The sequence below is a fragment of the Podarcis muralis genome, chromosome 6 (assembly GCF_964188315.1).
Source record: "Podarcis muralis chromosome 6, rPodMur119.hap1.1, whole genome shotgun sequence".
Taxonomy (NCBI): domain Eukaryota; kingdom Metazoa; phylum Chordata; class Lepidosauria; order Squamata; family Lacertidae; genus Podarcis; species Podarcis muralis.
The window spans coordinates 76,723,585-76,741,880 of NC_135660.1; the positions used below are offsets into that span (position 1 = coordinate 76,723,585).

At 45.1% G+C, this 18,296-nt stretch overlaps 1 protein-coding gene across 19 annotated transcripts in view; it reads left to right on the top strand.

Annotated features, from left to right (window-relative positions):
* LDB3 (LIM domain binding 3) overlaps positions 1-18,296 on the top strand; it is a 152,043-nt gene that overhangs the window by 58,883 nt on the left and 74,864 nt on the right. For 17 of the 19 annotated variants that reach the window (XM_077930583.1, XM_077930582.1, XM_077930584.1 and 14 more), the window contains 2 exons: positions 4,289-4,440; positions 14,860-14,935. In XM_077930583.1, coding sequence (XP_077786709.1) covers positions 4,289-4,440; positions 14,860-14,935 — 228 coding nt within the window. The remainder of the gene's footprint in view (positions 1-4,288; positions 4,441-14,859; positions 14,936-18,296) is intronic. The other 2 variants (XM_077930590.1, XM_077930593.1) reach the window with 1 other exon arrangement.

The following is an 18,296-nucleotide window of genomic DNA, read 5'->3' on the forward strand; positions in this document are numbered from 1 at the left end:
GTGGTCAGCTGCAGTGCACAAGCTCCTTGTGTAAGCAGACACAGGCACTTCAATTCGTTCCTTGCTCCTAGATTGGAACAAGATAGTTCCCCCATGTTCCCTGACACTTCAGAGCTGGCTTCACCTTATCTGTCACGGTGTACCGAAACGTCGCTCGCTTTTGATAACGGAGTGTCCCCTGCACTGGTCCCAATTGCATGCTTTTAGCTTTCTTGGAAGTAAGCTTGTGCAGGCCAATTAGCATCTAATTTTAGCAGCTGTACTTCAGCCCTTGAGAGGAGGCAGTCATTTTGGACTCACAAACCTTGGTTAAAGATCATCCTCTTTCAAGAGCTCTGCAGGCTTGCTTTTCTATCCAGCTTTGTCGCTTTGTCGTACAGCTCTTATCACTGCTATCGGAGTACTGAGAAGTCATCGCATTTCCCTGGGGAGCAAGGCTGAATTTAAGCAAGGTCCTTTATTATATAGATACATGCTGGTGAATCTCAGAGCAGTTTGTCCAGGGCTCCTAGGGAGCTTCAGCATTGCTTTATGGAATCGACGCCCTGATTCTTCTTCACCCTCACTCCCACCAGAGATTGGAAAGTTCCTTTTTAAAATGAACCAGTTCTCATTCTGGTTTAGCATGTCCAAAAGGGAACAGCCTTCCTACAGGGTCCTTCCCACCTCAATTTCACAAGGGGATGTCTGGCGTCACCTGCACACAAACATTGAAAAAATTAGGGAAACAGAAAGAAGTCTAGTTTACAATATATATTTCTGGGAGTGTTTGATTCATTGTGAGTTCATGGGGTGATGTTAAAGAAAGAAGGGGGCGAGGCTGATGTGCTGAGCAGGAATTCCAAATTTAGGCCGTCTTTTGGCTTTTTTCAGCAAGGGAGTCAGGGCTCAGCAATGAATCTCCACTCTTGATAAGTACAAGCAGGTGTGAAGCACTAGGAGTCAGCTTTCCTGAATGCATATATGTCAGCAGAACAGAGTAGTTAACATTTTTATGACAAGATGGGCATCTATGTTTCAAGATGGGGGAAATGTATAGTCTTATAGAGGTGACGGCTAAAGATGTCTTTGTTTTCTTTTAAAGAGCTCATTTTAGCCAGGCTCAAACCCTTGCTTCTTTTTGTTTTCATCGCAGACTTTGCATTCGTTAATATAAACTTATTGTAGATATACCGTATTTTTCGCACCATAGGGCGCACCGGACCATAGGGCGCACCCAGTTTTTAGGGGGGGAAATCAAGAAAAAAATCTTCCCCCCCCCCAGCCCCAAAGAGCAGCGTACAGGGTGCGCACAACCTCTCCCTGCCGGAGGGGTTGCGAGCAGCTATGGAGCAAGCCAGGTTTTGGCTTCCCCTTTAGCCCCATGCAGCCTTTCCTTGCCGGGAGACGCTGCACAGGGCTAAAGAAGCCATAGCCCCATGCAGCCTCTCCTTGCGGAGGGGTTGCACGCAGCTATGGAAGAAGGCAAGGCAGCAAGCGGGATGGATCCCGCTCGCTGTTTTGCCTTCCCCTTTAGCCCCGCGCAGCCTCTCCTTGCGGAGGGGTTGCGCGCGGCTATGGAAGAAGGCAAGGCAGCGAGCGGGATGGATCCCGCTCGCTGTTTTGCCTTCCCCTTTAGCCCCGCGCAGCCTCTCCTTGCGGAGGGGTTGCGCGCGGCTATGGAAGAAGGCAAGGCAGCGAGCGGGATGGATCCCGCTCGCTGTTTTGCCTTCCCCTTTAGCCCCGTGCAGCCTCTCCTTGCGGAGGGGTTGCGCGCGGCTATGGAAGAAGGCAAGGCAGCGAGCGGGATGGATCCCACTCGCTGTTTTGCCTTCCCCTTTAGCCCCACGCAGCCTCTCCTTGCCGGGAGATGCTGCGCAGGGCTTTCCTGGCTTTTCTGGGAGGTGGGGGAATTCCCCCACCTCCCGCAAAACCGGCAGAAGCCGCGCGCACTTTAAAAGGGCTGCACGGCTTCTTCTGGCTTTCCTGGGAGGTGGGGGGATTCCCTCACCTCTCGCAAAAGCCCGCAGAAGCCGTGAGCTCTTTAAAGGGGCTGCGCGGCTTCTCCTGGCTTTTCTGGGAGGTGGGGGAATTCCCCCACCTCCCGCAAAACCGGCAGAAGCCGCGTGCACTTTAAAAGGGCTGCACGGCTTCTCCTGGCTTTCCTGGGAGGTGGGAGAAGGGACTGATGCGGCCAGTCAGTCCCTTCTCCCTCCTGTGGAAAAGCCCACAAGAGCGCACGGAGCTTGTGTGCGGCTCTTGGGGGCTTTTCCCGCCTGCCTCCCCCCTGCATTCGCTCCATAGGACGCACACACATTTTCCCTTGCTTTTTAGGAGGGAAAAGGTGCGTCCTATGGTGCGAAAAATACGGTAGTTTTTGTTTTTACCAAGAGGCATGTATTGAACTGAACAGGGGCTGAATCACAGCAGTGTTTGCTCTGCCTGTTGGTCCTCTGCACAAAACAGAGGCACAGGCAAAGGGCTCTGTAGCCCCCTCCTCTGTGGCAGAGCCCTTCCTTTAGGCACTTCAGATTCTCATCACCATTTGCCTCTGCCTTGCACATACAGGAGCCAGCAGCTGAGGGCAATACTCTCACAGGGCCCAGAAATTGGACTTAAAGAGTCTTCTGCCTGAACCCTTGGGTGGTGTCCTGGTCTGGTTTTGTAGAGGACCCTACAAAGCAAGACTTATTGACATATCAGGGCTTGCAGCACCATGGAGAGCTCTGAGTGAGAGTTGGAGCCTCTAATGTCTAGTCAACCTCTCCTAGATTCTACCTGCTTTTGAGAACTAGAGTCCTTAAAGGGCCAATTCTCTAGCCAGAAAATGGGCCCATTCCTTGGCCCCCTACCTGGTGCATTCAAGGTAGTTAGGAACCACATCTAGCTCCTTGGCTAGTAATTCAGTTCCATGTGGTATCAGTCAAGTCCCAGCCCTCATTATTTCCAAATGGACCTTAAAGACTTGCATCATCATTATTAATTCGTATCTAAAGTGACCCTGCCTTTGGGGACTAATTAGGCTCTGTAAATTGGAGGCTGTGTGGTGGGTGCTTTTTGCATTAAGGTCAATTGGTTTGCATTTTTCTGCATAGCTATGGATACTTTAAATGTTTAAAGGCTTTAATGCTGTTTCTTATGGGATAAGTGTTGGAAATGGTTGTAACCCATTTTGGAAGACAGTTCCCTCCCCTCCCCCTGGTCTAAGGGTCTCTTAAATAAATGAAATAAACAAACATAGTCTTGGGGGGAAGCTGTTGAGGTGCAAAATGGTGGGGGGTGGTTGAGGTGCTTATTGAATCAGGGGACAAGGTCATGAGTCCCTCAGCTCTGTCAAGATCTGTCATGGTTTGGCAGCCCCAGACTGAAGAGGAGGAGGAGCAGATGGGGGCTGGAAACCTGGAAACCTTCCTTTGTGACCCTAGTTGTCAGAGAGGGGAGCTTAATTATACTTAACTGCATATGCTCAAAGACTAACATTATGCTTCCTGTGTATCTAAGATAACCCTTGGTTGTGAGAAGCTGAGCAGTATATGGCAGTATTATTATATAAATATCCCAAAATGGGCATAATCTACCTATAAGTTATCCTGAACAAATGCTAGTGAAAGGATGGTAGCTACCATTCAGAATGAACAAAGGTCCAATTCACAGACAGTAGCCCTTACACATGAAGGAACATCTTCTGTCAGAGAGAGAGAGAGAGAGAGAGAGAGAGAGAGAGAGAGGTTGAAACAGGTTCAGATATATAGCCCTTTTGTGCTGTTTTCAGTCACCTTTGGGAATAAATGGAAATGACCTTGTTTTTGTTTGTAAATTTCAAAATGCACTAGAGGTGAGCTAATACTCATCTTATTTCAAACAGTGATGCATCTACCGGTATTTAAACCTGTTACCTGCTAGTGTAAGCAAGACCTTTAGGATTGAACTTAATCCCTGTGCCAAGGAGCAAGGAAAGGATCTTGTGAGAAGAGTTTGTGCAATGTTTGTTGCATGCTATCTCTCTGCAGAACAGCTAACTTAATACCTAGGTATGTTTCATTCCCCAAAACACCTTTGTTAGCAGGAATTTAGATGAGTGGGGCTGAGAAGTAGATCTTCACTGCAGTGTGCAGATTTCTGGAAATGACGTTGGATAGAGTGGGGAAATCCAGTGCATCCCTCTGATATCAGTTTGATTTGACTTTGAATTGTCAACTATAGGTGACTGTAACAGCACATGGGTCAATAGATGCAAGCATACATGTAGATGAATTGTGCTCTGTCTTGACGGCCTTTGTTTATCTCTCTCATTCTTTTCCTCCTGCAGATTACGCCAGGCAGCAAGGCAGCTCAGTCCCAGATGAACCAGGGGGACTTGGTGGTAGCAATTGATGGAGTCAACACAGATGGCATGACCCACCTAGAGGCCCAGAACAAGATAAAATCAGCCAGCTACAACCTGTCTCTTACTCTTCAAAAGTATGAGGAGATAAGTTACTACCATTGTGGGGAGATGGCTAAAAGGCACCACCTTAAGAGTGTTGCTGTGGGCATTGTGTTGTAGTGTAGAAGCAGGCTGTCCTGGTTCCTCATGATTCCTATTCCTGTGCAAACACATAACGTAAATGCAGCCTTTAAACCTACCTTTTTTAGAATCGTAGAACTGCAGAGTTGGAAGGGATCCTGAGGATCATCTTGTCCAACCCCCTGCAAGCTAGGAATATGCAGCTTTCCCATATGGGGATCGAACCTGCAACCTTGGCGTTATCAGCCAATTTTGTATTGCATGTGCATGCACACACACACACCAGAGTAGAAAATAATTCAAAGGCTGCATTTTGGATGTGATGTTGTTGGGCTGGGGACAGAAAACATTATGAGCTTGCACATCCTGTTCTTAAGGCAGCAGCATCTAAAGCAGCTTCCCAAGCCACTTTTGATGATGGAATCTGATGGAAATTCCAAATGTTTTGCTGTGTAGGCCTGGCTGTAGGTCTGATTGAAAGAGAACAATCACCCCACAGGAGTACCTGGGGCATGTGCTGGGTAGCCACTGGGCTCAAGCTCTGTAACTGGTGCTTCCACATGAGACTTGCTTATGCTGCTCTACGTGGATGCATTTTCAGGCAGCCACTGCCTCCCTGTGTGAATTAAGCTCAAGTTGCTTTATAATCAAGATTAAAATCCCATATATGTGTCAGATGCCATTTTATTTTGCATGTTGTTAGCAAAGTCGAATTCTGTGCAGAATTACCAGCTGTATATCACTGGACTTAAACATTTCAAAACTAGAGGTGTGTTGTTTTCCCACTTGTTCTGAACTTGTTGTTGCATCCTGATATTGTGGCAAATTGTTCCACCTCAACCTACCAAGTTCAATCACTGCCCTTCACGATTCTGCTAAGGTAGCAGCTCTACCTCCTACGCCCTGCCCTGTCTTCTTCCCCTCTTTGGTTCAAGCCCAGAAGCAAGTATTTTTCAAATCCACATTTAGTGACCCTAGCTTGAGCCCATTGACTATCTCAAGTTGGATGAAATTATATACCATAAGCTGTTTCATTTATTTATTCTTACTGATGGCCAAGTTTGTTTTTAAAAATTAAAATGGGAATAAGTTTGAGTCAAGTGTTACAAGGCATGTTCTTTAAGGCTGTTTTGGGTCCAAGCCCCTACAATGCAGGAATCTCAACTGAAGCATGCATGACAAGTGGCCATCAATATGCATTGAGTTTTCACAGGGGTCTTGTGCCCTCAATATGATGGTCAAGAGGACCTAATGAAGAGGCTGTGAGGCTTTGACACCAGTGCACCCCAACAGCAGTGCAAATTGAGTTCCCTCTCTGCCTACCCCTATGGGTGATTCTGCATGACTATCTGCAGTGGTTTTGCCTAGGTGTAGGTTGATTGCTATAGGGAAAGGTTAAAACTTGGCACTGCCCTGGCTTGTGATGGGTATGCAATAAGGATAATCTCTTACCTTGGGTGATTTGTAAAGGGCGGGGGGGAGAAGCCAGTTTATGGTATAAGAGCAGTTTATGGAATGTTGAGATGAAGCGCTGAGTAGGGTGAGTTGAACCCCTTCTGAGCGATTGGTGGAAAAAGAAGTTAAAAAATAAAATGGAAGAGAGGGATAAAAACAAGTACTGAGGGTTGGTTATAGAGCAAAAACTTGCCTTGAAGTGAGCCTTAGAGCCTTAGAGCTGAAGACCCTCCTTCCTCCATTGTCTGCAGGATATATATGAATACAGTCATACCTAGGGTTACAGCCACTTCAGGTTGCGTTTTTTTGGGTTATGGACCGCCAAAACCCAGAAGTACCGGAATGGGTTACTTCTTGGTTTTGACAGTCGCTCATGCACAGAAGCGCTAAATCGTGCTTTGCACATGCGCAGAAGCGCCAAATCGCAACCCGCGCGTTCGCAGACGCGGGTTGCGAACCCTGCGGGTTGCAAACGTGCTTCCCGCATGGATCACATTCGCAACCCGAGCGTCCATTGTATGAGATTGGAGACCGCTCAAACTAGGAATCCTCTGCCGACAGTCTGAAGTGATGCAGTCCGGCAAGCACTGCTTAGCTCTCAATAGTGCCTCTTTCAACATATATACAAATTTAAATGATCCATGATCTCTGTAGTGTTCATTATTGTGATAACGGATGAACTCGCTTTGACCACAGATGATTTCATTTTTCATTATTCAAGTGCAAGTCTCGTGTGCTTCCCTTTACAGCAACTATAATATACATCAGTGGCTCCAGAGTTTTCTGACCTGCAGCTGAAGCTTCTACACCACATGCAGATAGTGATAGATATTTGCAGATGGTGGTGGGGATCTTCATACAATATTTACTGACCTCATAAAAACTTGTGTAGAATTCTTATGCTCTTGCAACCTGGTAGATTAAGGGTAAGAAAAATAACAACTATGAGACTTTAAAAAAAAATCAAATATAGTATTATCTTCCCAGTCTAAGCAACTGCCTCTAACATAACTCATTTCCAGTGCAGACACTCCTCCTAAACTGCCATTGATTCCAGTTGTAAAAGCCTTGGCAGTTTGCTGGGAGACAAATGTTCTTTTGCAGCAGATTCAGTCATAAATCAGGCATTTAACATCTGTGGTGACAGCATCTGAAGCAGACGTAATAGAAAGCATTGGTAGCATGATTCAAATTGTTTCCCTGCTCAAGGTTGCTGTGATTTGGGCACCGCAGTTGTCTAGTGCATACAGTAAATGCCTGTGCTTGTGCCCACCCCCGGTCTGTGTCCCTGTTGATGTGTGCAAATGCAGTTAGGGTGAAGACAGATGTAGCATTTTTTAAATGATCTCAACAACAGGCTCTTCATCTGCAGCGTGAACTTGGCTTTGCAATTGTTGGCAGAAATGTAGGCACCAAGAAGTTGAGTGCTGGATCAGCACAGGAATCAATCCCCAGCTTTGCCTTTTCTGCTGTGTGTCTGATTCATTAGATATATTTTCAAAGTAAAATACAGTGGTACCTCTGCTTACATACTTAATTCATTCCGAAGGTCCATTCTTAACCTGAAGCACCATTTTAGCTAACGGGGCCTTCCGCTGCCGCCGCGCTGCCGCCACACGATTTCTGTTCTCATCCTGAAGCAAAGTTCTTAACCCAAGGTATTATTTCTGGGTTAGTGGAGTCTGTAAGCTGAAGCGTATGTAACCCGAGGTACCACTGTATGTTTATCCATGGTGCTAAAAGTGCAGGCCTGAGCCTAGCGTTAAGCAGTTTAATAACTAATGTCTCACAGTGGCCAGGGAAATGTCTCCTAATGGATAGCAAAGATTAGCTGTTTTTTTTCTGGGATGTTCTGAATGGAGATTGCCATCAGTTTGGGGAAGGTGACTCCCTGTGAAGCTCAAGAGGGACAGATTTGCATGTGTGAAAGAGTGGTAGCAATAGAAGCAGTTTGGAACAGAGAGTGAGCCCTTCTGCCCACCAGGAGTGCTTGTGCTCTTTGTCTCCACCTGTACTCTATTTGTGTGTGAATGTATGTAAAGTATCACAAAAACATCTAAGTCTCCAGGGATCTGTCCTCTAAAAGGAAGCCAGACCCAGGCAGAGGTAGCCTTGGATCTTCTCACAGCTCAGAAAGGTAGGGTGTGCTTTATAATATATGTGTTCATCCATAGCCTTATGAAAAGGGGGGGGGATTTAAGAAAAAAATTCACTGTGAATTGGTGTGTGTGTGTGTTGGTGAGATCACAGAAGCCAGCCTGTAGGTGCCCATTGTTGCTACAGAACTATCAGCATCCGAGAAATAAATAGAACCCAGAACTTTATTTTTCTAGACTTTAACCCAGGATTTGGTGGGTGAAGTATTTCTATTGCACATGTCACCTGAGAGCCTTAAAAAAATATTGCCAGAACAGGGGCAGAATAGTAGGTCCTAGCTACTTGTGCCCAGGGATGACCTGGTGTCTTAATGTTTTTGCATGCAACCTATCTTCAGGACTTTGCTCTAAATGAAACCAAATATTCAGAGAGCTGACCTCGTTTTATTAGCATAACCCGAAGACTTCATGCAAAAGAAAATGTGCACCAATTTCCTGGATGAGCAGATAACCAAAGAAAATGACTTGAATTTAAATTATGTGAGCCAAAGCCATAGCAGAATGTGAAGCAAGGGAACTGTAGACAGACCCGTAGTCAAATACTAATCAGCCAGTCAACCGCTGGCATAAAACTGAATCTGTAATTGTGGGGCAGTCTGTTGGTAATATTATAGGCTATCCTGTGGGAATAACAGAGACAAAGTTATGCTCTATTAAGACTCATTGATTTCAAATGAAAAGTTAAAATATGCACTTCAATATCTCCTCTTGAAATCAATGGGTTTTAAAGGTGCTTAACATTGGCTAGGCGATGTCCGTATTTTTATTTTTATTTTACCATTTTTAACTAGCTGTTTTTCCCATGGAGATATATATAGTAAAAATGCTGAGAGGGATGTGTATTTATTTGCCTTAGATTAAGAGTGCATTGTAATTCCTATGGCAACCCTGTATGTGCTTGTCTTTGAGCAACCCCCTTTGGAGTCAATAAAATTTACTTCTGAGTAGACATGCCTAAGTTGAGACTGTCAGTTGTTGCGTTGCATGTGGAGGACAGCTCAGTTTTAAATGCATCACATAAACCCTCTTAGCTTCACCGGAGACCCAGTAGACCATCAATCAATGCCATGTCTTTAAAGGGCACAGAAGTATTTATTACTCAGAAGAACCTACCTCGCGGTTAGAGATTCTTGCGGAATGTACATTGCTCACCCAGAACCCCACTCCCAAAATACCAATGGAGAAGGTAATGTGAAAACAAACCTTCACATTTGTCTGGGGTATATATCTCCTGGGTGGGTTGTTGAAGATAATCTCCTTCTGCAACATTACTTTGTGCTCGCCTTGTAAAGGTCACAGCAAGCATTAATGGTGCTTCTGTCTCACTTGATGGTTTGACACGGACTGAATAAAGCCATGATAAAGAGTTATTACAGGTTAGATCTGCCACAAGACTACATTCTGCTTATGGTTAGTGCTGATTAGCTGAGAGAATTGACAAAATAAGCAGCAAATTATGAAGGCATAGGCTAAAATGACCTATATTGGGCCAGGAGGGGCCAGGATTGAGACATTTAAAGTGAAATATAAGGACTAACAGTGATGCAGCTATAAATGCTGTGGTTTGTACTGCCATTGCACCTCTTTGTGCCTACGTGGTATTTTTCAATGAGGTTGCTTATTTTTCTGGTATATTTGTTTGGGAGATCTTGTTCGGCAACCACTTTTAAAAATACTGAATTGATTCCCTTGTCTTATGTTACAACCTTCTTGATACAAGTGGTCTTACTGACTGTTTTCATCCTCTTCAGAGGTGAGATTTAAGTAGATAGGCAACGAGTGTGCTTTGGGTGAGTATACTTGATCTGTTCTCTTTTGTATCTACTGATATTTGATTCAGTGGCTGATGCTTTTGTTTTGTTTTGTTTTCAGGTGTAATTGATCTGGCAACCAGATTGCATTACAGGGCATTGAATGCTATTTGGCTAGCAGGATAGATAGCTTCCAGCTGTTCGAAGATGCCACTGCAATTGTGGCTTTGGTTTCGCATTAATACTTAAAGAAACCAAAGTGTGGTTGTATGACAGCACTATAAAATAGTTAAGTAATTCTCTGGAACTGTCAACATTTGCTTCATTCATCCAGAAGCACAAATGTTGGTTATTCAGTCTTTCAATGCACAGAGAAAATGAATAGGAAGGGGAAAAGATGAAACTCTCATTCTGTTGAGTGGCTCTTTATGGAGAGAAAATTCAAAAACCCTTTGAATCAGATGAAGTGCAGCTCTCACGTGGCTATCTGAGCATGTGATTATTTTCCTTTCTGTTTTCTGTATATTAGAACTGCATTAATAACCTGAAAAATATAATTTGGGATCTGAATTTGAAATGAAAAGAACAGGATTTTTCGAAAGTGGGCTGCTTTGAAACTACAGGTGTGTTTGAGACTGCTGTAAGTAACCTGACCATTGCTTTTAATGCAGTTCCAGACCTAAAAGCTGAGAAAAGGCTGGCTTAGTCACTGTAAATGAGGCTGTACGATTTTAGGTTATTGTTCCCTTCCCTGAATAACTGGACTGAGTGTGATTCTGGAAATCTCCACTCACTACCCCCACCCCACCTGCTATCAGTAGAGTCATGGCCTCTAAAGAAGTAAGAACCTGTGGCCTGCCAGATCTTGCCGAACTACAATTCCTATCATCCTTGACGCTTGCCCATGCTGGGCTGGGGCTAATGATAATGGAGTCCAATGGCCTCTGAAGGGCTGCAGGCACCACCCCACCCTTGCACTAAGCGATCTGACCGAATGGTAAGAGGAAATCATTGGCTGGAAAGCTGAGGTAAATTCCAGAGAGGCAGGCCAAGTAGAGGAGGAAAGAGGAGCAAGAGGAGTAGATAGTTGGACTCTCAGAATGAGGAACCAGGGGAGTGCTTGTGGGTTAGTGATCAAGGAAGGAGTGAAGCATGGATCAGAGCTTGTGAGCACCATGTAGTTGGTACTTTGTTATGCAGGCCAAGGCCTAGTTCTCGTTGAGGTTGTAGGCCTGCATCTAGGATGTACCTATTCAGACCTCAGGTGGGGCTTGGGGTTGCATTGTGGAACATTCCTCTGTACATTAAAAGAAACCCCTGTGCTTGGGAAACTAGGCGTTGGGGAGAAGAGATGAGTGTTGACCTGTTAACAATCTCCATTCTTCAATCAAGTGAAAGTGTACATTGGAGGCAGAGGCTCCTAAGGCCTCAGTTCACTTTCAATTTTCCCTGGAGCAAGTTGCTTGCTAGGAGCTGTCTATAGTGCTAAAATCAAGAACCTGTCTTGCTAATGTGCCTGGTTGAAACCAGCTACCAACAGATCAGAAACCATGAGAAATGTAGGTGAAACGACAGAGAAACAGGGTGATATTAGTAGATGTTAAACGTGTGTTGTGCCAGATTGCTGGTATTCGTTTTGATTTGAGCAGTGAGGAGGCCCACAAATGTGGTTTGGCAGGCAGTTGTTTTTTCTAACACCCAGTGAGGTTTGTTTCTTTCACTCTTTGTCTCTGTGGGTTGCTAGCAACTTTTTTAAAACAGCATTATTCTAGATGTAGAAAAAGATTCAGGGATTTCCAGCTGCCCACCATAACTGAATCTGTGGTTGCCACTGAGGACTTGGCAGCTGTATTCTTAGATTCTCATGCAAGAATAAATATAAGCAAAACCAATAGTTTGAATAGTATCGCTCCAGAGAACGTAGGGAGGCTATGTGTCGTGTTGCAATATGACATGATGCAAATCAGTAACTTGAAGAATAAAATGGCATTCCTGCTCCAGGATCACCAAGGAGCTACAAATGCAAGATGACAGACGCGACCTTTTCAGTTTTGTCTGTGAAATCGTTTGTCGTGACACACCAAAGGGAAGCTGGAAGTATGCCTTGATGCTCTTGTACCTTTCTTCAAGAGTTTAAAGCAATGCACACCCCACCTTTATTTTCCCCGTCGCCCAGGACCCACACATGTCACTAACCAAGTGCAATATTCAGCCCGTATGTTAACTAGATTGAAGAAAGTGACTTCGTTGTAGTGCAGGGATTAGAAACATTTTTTCAGATCAAGGGTCAAATACTCTCCTGGACAGCCTTTCCAGGCCACATTCCACTGGTGGGGAACGCCATAGGGGAAAGAGGGTGGAGCAATGAATATGGCTCTCACCTTTGTATAATAAGCCACATTTAAACCACACAGAATCAGTACATTTTGTACACATATACATCTTCAGCCCAGGTAGGCAAGAGGTATCATTATAATTAAATGACCCATTCCAGCAAGGTGAAAATATTCCAGGAGGGTGTTGAGCAGGCAAGGTTTGGAGTGACCTGGGGAGATCACACGAGGGCTGGATGCATCACAGCTTTGGAAATTACACAGAGAGAGCTGCAAATTTCTCCTTCCACTATTAAACGGGAAGCATAAAAAATGCATGTACAAGAAACTTCTGAAATTACATTAGAATGCCCATTAAGAAGACCAAAAAGAGGGTTGAGGAAGGAGGGAATGAGTCATGGCTTGAAACCTTGCACTTCTTTAATGAAAACTTTCCCTAGTGCTTGTGCAATAAACAGTTCACAGCCTTACATATTTTTCCTCTTTCAATAGCAGTTCCTTTACTTTAGGGAGAAAGAACCTTGAATTTATTTGTTCAGATTTGACCCTGACAGTGAAAGAATGAGCTCCAGGAAACCTGTGTCCCTGAACGAAGGGACAAGCCCTTGAGAGACCATGGCCCCTGCATAAATCATGTTTTCATTCTTCCTCGAGGGATTTCACCTCTGCTGCCCTCCCCTTCAGTTCTTTGTATGCCTAATGCAGTGAGCTTTCATGCTCAGTTGTAAATGCCACCGCGGAAGATGCTCAAGACAAGAATTATCCGTAAAGCCTTTGTGTCTAGCGTGGTGCCTTGAAATGCCTTTAAAAGCTAATGTTAGAAGAGAGCTTCCACAAGAATAACAATGGCAGCGACAATGGCAGCATATCAGTCAGGCGTGGGACATGTCATCATAGTGGTCCATGGCTTTGAAGGCCTTTGAAGAGCACAGGTTGCTGTAACACCTCTAGCTGTGCTGCTTCACTCAAGCAGCTTGGGTGCAAGCCCATATACATGGAAGTCCCTTGGGGGGCCAAGGACAGGAACGGTTGTGCTTCTGTAGAAATTCCTCCAACAATTCACGGCCAGGAGTAGGGCAATATCTGGTTCTCAACATCATGATATATCACAAGCTAACCATCGCAATATGGCAATACATCATGATGTCAAGGTCCTGGGATGTGGAGGGAGGGAGGGGGTGGGCAGGAGGAGCCATCGCAACCACGCTCTCTGGCAGGTCCTTCCCAGTGAGGGAGTGAGCGGGCAACAGTAGGGATAGCCCCTCACAGCTGTTCCCAGCAATTTGTCCAGCATGCCCTTCCCAGTGATGGCCCCTTGCTGGACATGAATGCTCTGTTTTAAAGCTCCCTCCGGAGAAACGGTTATCGCAATCTGAACTTCAGGTCTGTTTCAGGTGATTTATTTATTTAGTATTGTTTTTATTAAGGATTTCTTGGGCTACAATAGTACAAACTTCGTCTCTGTTTTCAGATCATAAAGTTATTTCTCTGGGTCGGTTATATTCGATGTGAGATTTTTGTGTTGTATGCTGTATAAGGTTGGGGGGGGGAAAGAGGTGGGGAGAGAGAGCAGGGGAGGGGGGAGAGAAAGGGGGTAGTAACCTTTCATTCTTCTACATAGTGTATGTTGATATACTGCCCACCCCTAGCCAGGAGTATAAAAAAAATTAAGGACCATGTCCCCAATTCAAGGTAGTGTGCTATGTGTGAGAGCAACAAATACCTGTTGTTATGACAGAGGAGGTGTGTTCGTGGTATGTCATAGCATATTTCAGGGTTCTGTGCATGAAGAGGCCTTGTAACCTACTTTAGGACTAGGAAGACAAAAGCCACCCAGTGCCAGGAATGGAGGGCAGATTTTGACAACCAAATGCTTCAGTGGGGATATCACCAGGGCTTTTTTTTTCAGCTGGAACTTACCGAAACTTAGTTCCAGCACCTCTCAGGTGGGTGCCAGTGCCATTCTAAGAGAACAAGGGAGATGTTCATGGTGAGTTCTGGCATGTCTTTTTCTAGAAAAATAGCACTGGATATCACTGAGGGCTCATCCAGACATACTTTTGTACTGCACTTTCCAGGTACAAGTCCACACTTTAAAGCTCTGTGTCCCAATATGTTGTGTTTTCTGTCCTGGTGCTTTCCTCAGAAAAACCTGTGCTTTACTGCTAAATTGGAGCAAATGGCAATCTGTGAAAAACCTGGCTGCGGTTTGCTCCGATTCAGTGGTAAAATGTCGGTTTTCTTGGAGAAAGCACCTGGACCCAAAAAAACCCCTGCTCAGATACAGAATTTTAAAACCTGGCACTGTGCCTAGAAAAACAGCACAAAAGAAATCTGGGTGAGTCTTAATTGAGGGCTGAGCTTGTTCCCAGTGACTCCTGCCACAGAGGACCAAGGATGCTTCTTTACCTGTGGCCCAATGTCTGTGTAGCCCCACCCTGGTTATGTTTCTTTCTGTGTAATGGAAAGTCAGCAACAAGCTTTTATATAGAGAGAGACCCAAAAGAAGAAGTGGATGCTACTGTTACCAAACCAGAAGGAGGGAGGCTGATCTGGGGGACAGGGATGGAGGGGGGAAGACCACCATTATATTCTCTGAAGTATTTTTCAGTGCTATCTTTAAGTTATGGGGAGAATTTACAGCTACTCGATTACCTTTTCTTTTGCATTAATTCCAGATCAAAACGTCCTGCTCCAGTTCCTACAGCCACCCCAAGAATTGACTCTCCAATGCCTGTGATCCCTCATCAAAAGGTAGGTGCTCTGGAAAACTCCTGCGGCTCATCACACCAGATATTTCAGATGTGTACCTTTCTGCTTCTCTTTGGCAGCAACCTGATACAAGGTCATTTCCCCTGCCACACACTGATTCGCTCGCACCCCATCTGTGATAGAGAATGAGGTGGTAGCAGTTATTCCATAATAAGCAATTTGGAATGAAAACTGTGATGTTGTGTATGCACTTCATAAGCATGGTGGAGATTAGAGCTCAAGTGACAGTGAAGACCATGGAGGCAGATCAAACAGACCAGTTGCGGGAGGGGAGCTATTTCACAATATGAACTGTAAAGAATGAGCAAACACATAGTGAGATACCTCAGAATCAGTCAAAGCCAGTGAGATAGCTTCTTTTCCACACTGAGTTATGTGTGTGTGTTTACTCCCCATCTTCCATCCCCACAACCTATACCAATTCATGACTCTCTTCATAGAACCTGTTCAAGTTCAACTGTATGCACAGCACATAGGACTCTCTCTATGCAGTTAGGGTTCAAATAGCCTACCTGGGTGCAGGTTTGCAACCTTACTTGATTACCCTCCTGAAGAAACTAAGCAAGCTTGCAGTCCTAACATTGAGAAAGAAGACTATGGACACCTTGGCCTAAAGTGGCAGCTATTACCAGAATAGATCTATCAGCTCCAGGTTAGGTACATTGGTTGACCAATTGCCCGTAGGACCAGTGACCTCTGAAGATTTGACATCTGATTGTATTCTAGATAGCAGCCTTTATCACGCTGCCTCAGGGACCTTGCCAGTGAAAGATGGGATTAAAAAAAAAAGTTTCAGATAAATAAATGTTACATTTGAGGTCATTATTCCGGTTACCAGTTGCAACAGAATGCTGCGGCACTGCTGTTTGATTTGCAAAGAGTGTTTGAGCCCTCGCTCTAGAAATACAAATTTTTGACGTTATCATTGGCATCCCAGGATCAAGTAAGGTCAAAGGTCTGTGTGAAGTCTTAAATGTTTCTCTCTCCTGGACACCTTTTAGAATGTTCATTTGTAGTCCATAGCAGGAAAAGTAGGTCAGTTTGCAGTTCTCTGGCCAAAAATGGCAGGTTTCCCCCATGCTTCGCTGTGGGGGAACCAGTACGTATTATTTAAGATTGGACCAGTGCCGATTGCTTGCTGGGCCCATCCTGTGGAGAGCTGCTTTAGGTTAACCTTTGCAGAGCTGGCTCTGCTTGCTTGTGACTGGTTCCCATGCTACAAGCTATAATATCTAAGTCCTTTACTCATGTGGCTCAGGTGGTGCTTGTAGGATGCAGGGCTACATCCAGTGAGCGGGGTGAGGGGGTGCAGGAGGCTTTGACTCTGCCCTAGGAAGGCCTCATAACATTCCAGATGAGAGGGAAGTAGCAGAGGTGCAGGTAGCAAGGCCTTGAGGGACCTCACAAATTGGGAGGATGCTACAATGCTACCTGGATTACAGCACAGGTGAATTCAGGGACACCTGAACTTCAGCAGCAGCTCAGCCCCACTAACTTAGGGCTTATCCAGGCTTGCCCTTGCCACACCCTTTTCCCCATGGAAATCCGATCTATACCGATGAACTGGAGCAAATGTCAATCAGGATTTCTCCGGATCGACATTTGCTCCGATTTATCACTAAAGAACTGGTTTCCCTGGGGGAAGTGGTGGCGCAAGCACAAAACCATTCAGACTCATGCCTAGAAAGCACAGGACAAGCGGGAAGCCGGTCTTCTGGATAGCTCAGTTGATTAGAGTGTGGTGCTGATAATGCCAAGGTTGCAGGTTCAGTCCCCATAAGGGGCAGCTGCATATTCCTGCATTGCAGGGAATAGGACCAGATGATCCTCAAGGCTCTTTCTAATGCTACAATTCAATAATTCTATGATTCCTGCATTGCAGGGGGTTGGACTGGATGGCCCTTGGGGTCCCTTCCAGCTCTACAATTCTATGAATCCAGCACAAGTCTGTATGAGCCCTAAGTGTGATGTGTGGGAATGTTCAGGGATGCAAGAGAGAATTTATTGTTTACTTATAGCCTTTCCAACTTGTGTAAACAAGTTCACAATTTTAGCAGAGTAACATTCCCTTTTTTAAACTCACAGCGGATGCATTTGCTCAGGCTCGCTAAAGCCTTATAATAACTGTTCCGGTATTTTCCCCTTATTCCCCCATAAAAGATAAGACACGACACAGTCTTCTATAAAAGTATAAAAAAGAGTTTACTCACATTCTGTTCAAAATCGGATCCCAGAAGGCAGACTTAGCTTAGAAAAGTAACTTACACCTGGAAACTATCTCATAAGGAGACAGCCCCTTTGTCCTCTCTTGGCTGAGAATCTTTGGCTAAGCAGATGTTGCTTGTTCTACAAAAGTAGTCAGAGAGAGAGAGAGAGAGATGGCTGCCCTGCCCTGTGCACAGGTGAGGCCACACCCACCTCTAGTCACATGCAGAGGATGTCCCAGTCCAGAAGGAAACAGGAAGTTTACCTGCTGGCTGGACAAACATTCCTCCCTATGTGTAAACATGTTCACTCTAGGAATGTTTTACTTGACTGCTCTTGTGTTTCACATCCCACATGATGCTGTTCATACCATTACCATCAGTTCTGCATCTCTATGGGAACCATGGGAGGGCAACAAGCCTGTCACAGGAGTAACACAAATCCCTTCAGAAAGCCTGCTCAGCAAACTCTTACTGATCAAGTACCTCACGTGTGACTCCTTGCATCTCTAAATAAAGGGCTTCGTGGAACAGGTGTGGATAAGAGCTTTGCTGAGTTGCAACCAAGAGCCTCTGGATGTTAGGGTTGATATTGCTACCATGCTGCTTCAGATTTCGAAGCAAGTGCCAAGAGAGGAAGCATAAGTGACTGTCCCTAAACTTCCAAATCATGTCCCTAAGGAGGACACGTGTGGAGGGTTGCATTTCTGATTCAGGCTGAGAGCCAGTTCATACTGCACCTGATATGGCTGAGTCTGGACATTTAAGGGCTTGTGCAAGTGGCCTGCCTACAAGAGCAGCATAACATCAGTGCAAGGATCGCAGATTCATTCTCCTGGACAGGGGTTCCCAGTCACAATGTACCACACAGCTTAAGGAAGCTGATCTATGGGCTTTTGCCAATTCACTCCTCCAATGTTACACTGCTCATGGGAATAGATCATTAGAGTAAGGAGCTAAATGTATGAAATGTAGCTGGCTCAGGTATCTGTGCATAAAACATTGCTAGGTATAAGCCATTTCATCATAGATTTCTTTTTCCGTCTCCCTCCCCAAGATTATATATTTAAGTGGGGGGGGAGTGCACTTTCACTCTGTTAAAAAAAGTAAAAAGAGTGCAGTCAGGGGATGCAATGAGT